At 42.8% G+C, this 6,553-nt stretch overlaps 1 protein-coding gene across 1 annotated transcript; it reads right to left on the bottom strand.

Moving 5' to 3' along the window:
• Positions 1–3,887: 3,887 nt before the first annotated feature.
• LOC117442232 (alpha-2B adrenergic receptor) lies at positions 3,888–6,187 on the bottom strand. Its single transcript, XM_034078232.1, has 2 exons — positions 5,817–6,187; positions 3,888–5,028 (listed from the first exon to the last, which is right to left on the bottom strand). Exons 1-2 carry the CDS (start codon positions 6,185–6,187, stop codon positions 3,888–3,890), a joined length of 1,512 nt encoding a protein of 503 aa, XP_033934123.1.
• Between the last annotated feature and the right edge of the window lie 366 nt (positions 6,188–6,553).

The following is a 6,553-nucleotide window of genomic DNA, read 5'->3' as shown; positions in this document are numbered from 1 at the left end:
CACACACACACACACCACACACACACACACACACACACACACACACACACACACACACACACTCTCTTCTCTCATCGCCCGGTACCTTCGGGGTGCAGATGGATTGCTTTTGTAGGGAACTCGACGTAAAGGTTACGAAGCTCAACGTCTCGTATTAAATAAATCACTGATTGTGCAGTACACTGTAAATGAAGTACTTGAAGTAAAAGTACTTCTCGTGCAGCAGAAGGTTTGGGATGATGATGATTAATATCACTGCTGCTGTGGAAGCGTCCACTGCCTTCATATATGTTGGCAATATATCATGTTGGATACAAACTATACAATTATAATACTGTTTTTTAAGGCGCCTTTCAAGACACCCACGGACACAGAATATATGTGTATTTACTACTTTTTTTCCCCTTATTTTAATTTCAGACATTTTCAACATATTTTTAACATTTCTTTGACTGTGTTAGTGTTTCCTGCCGTTTGACGTTGTGCTCGTTGTAACTCCTGTTACTAACTGTTAGCTACCCTGCTGCTGCAAAGACAGGCTGCTTTCACTTGGAGTCAGGACACAGCGCTGCCAATAGAACAAGTGGCGTATGCCTTGGTGAGACTTAGATATTTCTAAATAATATAATATAAATCAGATCTTGTGGGAGAACTCATTCTTTTGAACTATAAAGCTGGAAATTGTCCCGTTTTCTGATGCTGACTTTCATCTGAGATACGACTTCACAAGATGAAGCCTTGTCTAAAAACAAGAGCCTATATCTCACTGTGTCTGGTATCAGGAGGAGAGACACGTTCTGACCAGATATCAGACACTTTTAGATTTAGAGTTGTTAAAGTGCAACAATGCATCCTTTTCTATGTTAGAAAAAAGTCCAGTTTTCAGTTTCGTGACGATGCCTTTTTGCCAGAGGCTTTTTAAAGACTTCATTTCGCGTCAGGAGGAGAAACATTCTGATCTGAAATCTAACAAAAGCTTCATGTCGTACATTTCCCTGCTTTGTTTGCAAATAATAATAACGATGATTATTATTTTAATTTTCATAGTTTATATTAGGGATGCCAGCGATTATTCGATTATTCGAATATTCGTTACAGTCTCCATAATCGAATATTATTTTTAAAAATCGATTTTATTTATATATTTTTTTTTTATTATTTATATATATTTTTTTTATTATTATTTATGTTTTTTTTTTTTTTTTTTCTGGCTTAGTTTCAACCAAAATATATATATAAATATATATATGCTAATAATAGTAATAGTATTAATAATTGTAAATGGCCATTGGTCACACCACCAGTTTGTTTTACTGTAAACTTGGAGGAAGCCTGAAGCCTGAAGCAGACTGCTGCTGCAGCAGCTACACACCGACCCCCCCCCCCCCCCCTCTCCCTCACACGTGCGACTAAAGATGAACAAAGCGGCAGGTAAAAAGAGTTCCTCCTCGTGGAACTACTTCGAACTTACAAGTCCAAAGGAAGTTAAATGCAAGCTCTGCGAAAAGACGTTGGTCTATCACAGCTCAACCTCAACAATGCGTTCGCATTTGAGTGCGAAGCCAACGAGGTTACAGAGAAAGACGCAGCACAGCTGGCCATTACCAACTTCCCTTCAAGGCCACGTCGTTGTGATGACATGCTTGTTTGTTGTTTGTGCTGTTAAACATGTTACAGTAAAGAAAACAACGGAATTCCTTTTGTCTGATCTTTTTTTTCTCCCGTGGGGGGGGGGGGGGGGGATTATTATTCGCCAGGGCTGCCGAATAATCGATTTTGATCATGGTCAGTTTCTGGCAACCCTAGTTTATATACAAATAAGATGAGAAGTGAAACTGTCCTTACATCCGAACCTGGACTTGGGAATTATTTTCTTTACTTTTTCTTTTCTTTTCACCCTGGAAATGGGTGTACACACAGTATATGTGTACACACAGTATACGTGTACACACAGTACATGTGTACATATGTGTGTGTATAGAGCATATATTACATATTTATCTTTATTAAGTTATCCTCTAACTGGATGTATAAACTTTGCTTTCTGCCCTCCTGCTTCTACTAATGTTGGTTTTGTCGGATTTGTTTATTGAAATAGTAGAATAAATAATATATATAGATCAAGTACCAAAAGTAGTACTCAAGTCAAAGTACTTTGCCTGACACGTGCGCCGCCTCCCTGCACCATGCGCACTTTAGCCGACTGAGTATAAACACACATGAGGATGAAAGGAAAGGCATCCATCTTCCCTGCAGCCTCTCCTCCGCGCGAAGCCTCGGGCCGCTTCCCCTTAATGAGAAACTCCCAGAGAGGTGTAGCATCGCGGGGACGTGGGCGTAACACAGCTATCCGTCTTAATGCACACTTCCCACGATTCAGCTTTACATGGAGGAAGGGAGCGAGGAAGAAACAGCACCGAGAGGAAGATGCTCACTTTGTCCCTGCTCTGCTGTTCCTCGAGTGCCCGTTTTATCTGAGATAAAGGACACTTAGTGATATTTGTTCTCTGCCAGTAAGACCCTTAGGCGACCGTCCTCTTTATCCCCATGCGCACACACACACACGCACGCACACAAGCGCACGCGCACACACACACACACACACACACACACACACACACACACACACACACACGCAAACACACACACTTTAAATGACTGAACACAGGCCCTGTATCCTCTTGACTTCCGCATGAAAACATAATCAAATCATCGTTCTTCAGAGTCATTGAATATTTGATTACAGCGTATTCTTAAATAACGTTAAAGATAATTGATTCGGCCACTTGACTGCGGCTTTCAGAAACGTCCCCTCCTTGTTCCTTCAGACGAGAAGGAGAGACAATGTCCTCCTTAATGTACAAGTGTTTATGTCTATCGTGAACAAGATCAATCCCAACGACGGCAGAAGTACATAAATCCTTCGGTAATTCCCGGTTTACTCTGGAAGGCTTTCCTGGAGTCGTGGTTGAAGTTGGTTTAAACGACCGGGTTGAAAAAAGAAAACGTGCCAAAAATACGTGGAAAGTATGTACGACAAATATGTTCCAAAGAATAGGGTGTCTATGAGATATTCAGTATGAGGATCCTGATTGGACAGGGTATACATTAGGTGCAATCAGTGCAACCTATAAATACTTTTAATTTGAATGAAGTTTGAAAAACACAGGACAACATTTACCATAAATATCTGTTGGGAAAAATGTTAAAAAGTTCCGGTAAAATGGAAGTTATCTGTGACACTGCTCTGTTGTTTTGTTGGTGTAATTGCTTCCAATAAAAAAAAAAAAAAAAATAATAATTAAATTAAATTAAAAAAAAGTTCCGGTAAACCGTCGGAAAAAACAAACTTGTACCTTTACCACTTTCGCTCAGAGAGTTTATCTTCTCCTGTAGTCTGTTCTATCGGTTTTAGTGCATGTGAATGGTCTTGAAGGCCTTCCTGAAGTTGTGGTGACATTTGGGAATGAAGTCTGAAAAACACACGAGAAAAGGTCCCAAAGAAGTACGGGAGAAATCGACAAAAATATTTGAAAAAGATAAACGATAGTTCCGAAGGCATACATGAAAATATTTGGAAAACACTAACTTGAGATGACGAGTACCTTTACCGCTCTCGCTTAAAGAGGCCCTAAACAAAAATATTCAAAAAATGTTGTAATGAAATCTGGAAAACACAGAAGACATTTTCCCAAAAGACGGAAAATATCTCAGAAATTGACGGAAAAATATATGTAAAAATATTCCAAAGGACAAAATGAAAACAGTTTGAAAACACTAACTTGAGATGATCCGTACCTTTCCGTGTGTTTTATAGGTTTCAGTGCATGTCAATGGCAAGTGTTTATATCGATAATGTTTATAGTCACTAAACCCTAATTTTCAGTCTAGAAGAACGTGCCCTTGGTGTCCCTGCACAGTATCCTCTTGAAGGCCTTCCTGAAGTCGTGGTTGAAGACGGTGTAAATGACCGGGTTGAGGCAGGAGTTGCAGTATCCGATCCAGAAGAAGAAATTAAACAAAGGGTACGGGATGCTGCAGGTCTCCGGGCACACCGCCTTCAAAGAGTAAGAGAAGAAGAAGGGGAACCAGCAGATAACAAAGCCTCCCATCACCACCGCCAACACGAAAGTGAAGCGTTTTTCCCGGTTCGCCATGGCTTTGCGGCGAGAAGTCGGCGTCCCTTGGATTTTTTCGTCGGGTACAACTTTGGTGCCAGAAGAAGAGGCGGCGGCCATTGTTTCTTTGTGCCTACAGGACAGGTTTAGCATCTTGACTTTGAACCCTTTCTTTCGGGACGACCCTAAAGTTTCCGATTTGTCCGTTTCGTCTTTGCCTTCATCGGCCATTTCAGAACCAGAGTTGGACGAGTTCTCGAACGCTGCTTCTTCTTCCTCTCGATGTTTCTGGGACTCCTTCTGGGGAACAGCTGAAGGGATTTGGGGGATTTGTGGGATTTGGGGGATTTGGGGGATTTGGGGGATTGCAGTGTCTTGGATCGGCATATTCTCTGGAGGGTTTCGAAAAGACGACTGGTTCGAATCAGAGCCAGAGATTTTAGCTTGGACTTTTTCCCGTTGGCTGCCTCCTTGATCCCCGTTCTGCTCGGATATCTTCGCCGGACTCTCATTGGCGTTTTCTCCCGTTCTCGCCTTTTGCTTCTGTCCTGCCGAATTCCGAGTATGCTGCTTTGCGATCTGATAAATCCGCACGTAAACCAGGATCATAATCACACAGGGGGCGAAGAATGACCCGATGGTGGAGTAGAGAATATACCATCGCTCGTTGTTCAGCTCGCAGACTTCTTCACCTCCTTTGCTCTTGTCCAGAGAGAGAAGAGGCGGGAAAGAGATGACCGCGGAGATCAGCCAGACTATAATAATGGCGGCTTTGATTCGCGTCGGGGTTCTTTTGGCGCCGTACGTCACGGGGCGAGATATCGACAGGTAGCGGTCCAGTGCTATCGCGCACAGGTGAACAATGGAGGACGTGCAGAAGAGGACGTCCAGCGCCAGGTAGATTTCACACCTGCAACAGAAAAGCATTTTCACTGTTATAAAGTAGACGGGGCTCTCTGCATGACTGCCTGAACTTTGTTAAAGAAATACAAAGAAACAACCGTTTTCCCGATATTTGAGAAAATATATCAAAAGATTTTTGCATTTTTTAGGTTGTTCCTCATTTATATGTTGGCTATAGTATAATTTAAATAAGATATCACATTGTGAAAAATAATTTTGCTTAATTTTAGGCTTTGCAGACCATTGCACCAATACCTATATCAATGTCTCAGAGTTCATTCTTTTGAGAATATATTTCAAGAATTCTTGCATTTTCAAAGCATGTCACCTCCTTTATATATTGGCTATATTGTAAGAAACAATTGTGCTTATTTTTAGCCTTTGAAGACCATTTACATGCACCAAAACCTATAGAACACACTACAGGAAAGTCAAAGAATTTTTTAGCATTTTGGTTTGATGTCTATTGTACCTCCGTTATAAATTGGCTATAGTTGAATTTAAATAATTGATCACATAGAGAAACTACCTCTGGAGAGAACATTGTGTCATTTTAGCCTTTGCAGACCATTTACATGCACTAAAACACACTACAGGAGCAAAGCATTTTTTAGCATTTTGGTTTGATTCTTATATTTTGGCTATAGTTGAATTCAAATCATCATATGAGATATCACAGAGCATTTTGTAATTGTAGCCTTTGCAGACCGTTTACATGCACTAAAACACACTGCAGGAAAGGCAAAGCCTCTTAGTTTGCTGTGTTATCGATGAAATAGAAATGCCTCCACGCACCACACGGAGCTGAACGCCCAGTAGCCCTGCAGCTCGTTGGCTAACGAGAACGGGATGATGAGCGTCGCCACCAGAATATCTGCCGCCGCCAGCGACACCAGGAAGAGGTTCTGCGGACCTTTGAGCGAACGAGACGTCAGCACGGCGATGATGACGAGGATGTTCCCCACGATGGTGAGGAGCATCATGGAGGTGATGGCGATGGCGAAGGCAGCGGTCGCCTGCGGGCTGTAGGGCGAAGAAGAAGAAGAAGAAGTAGAAGCTCTGCCCGTACTCCGGTTACACGGACGGGTACCGGAGATGAGGCTAAAGTTCCTGTTGGGGAATCCGGAAAGCTCCGAGAGGCAGGGGGCGTCTGGAGACGAGGCCATGCTGCTGACGGGGGTCTTATATCCAGTTTGTTTGGAAAACCATGGAGGAAGCAGGGATTCCCAGTCGGAGGAGGAACCGTCCGTCAGGGGGAAGCCATGGGATCTAAGAGAGAACATTTGATTAAGAATCAGAACCCAGTGTGTTAGCGCTTAGCCTTCCCTCGCTATACGGTGCCGACTCAGAGCACAGACAGACTAAGGCTGCGGCCCCACGAGGACGAATTCGGTCGTTTGCGTTACTGTTTAGTGTCATATAGACCGTTCGGCCGCACGAGGACGACCGAATATGGCACTAAACGACTCAGGAAACGACAACGGGTCCCAAGGTGGATAGAAAGGCATACGCCACTCTCTGGGGGGTCAAAC

Source organism: Pseudochaenichthys georgianus, unplaced genomic scaffold (genome assembly GCF_902827115.2).
Source record: "Pseudochaenichthys georgianus unplaced genomic scaffold, fPseGeo1.2 scaffold_360_arrow_ctg1, whole genome shotgun sequence".
Classification (NCBI taxonomy): Eukaryota; Metazoa; Chordata; class Actinopteri; order Perciformes; family Channichthyidae; genus Pseudochaenichthys; species Pseudochaenichthys georgianus.
This window is presented reverse-complemented; position numbering and strand designations above follow the sequence as displayed.

Bases quoted from the DNA above. Each gene is read 5' to 3' on its own strand.
- LOC117442232 (XM_034078232.1), bottom strand. From the start codon at position 6,187: ATGGCCTCGTCTCCAGACGCCCCCTGCCTCTCGGAGCTTTCCGGATTC. The intron at 5,029-5,816 runs GTGCGTGGAGGC...TTTCTGTTGCAG, and splicing joins TGGGCGTTCAGCTCCGTGTG to GTGTGAAATCTACCTGGCGC.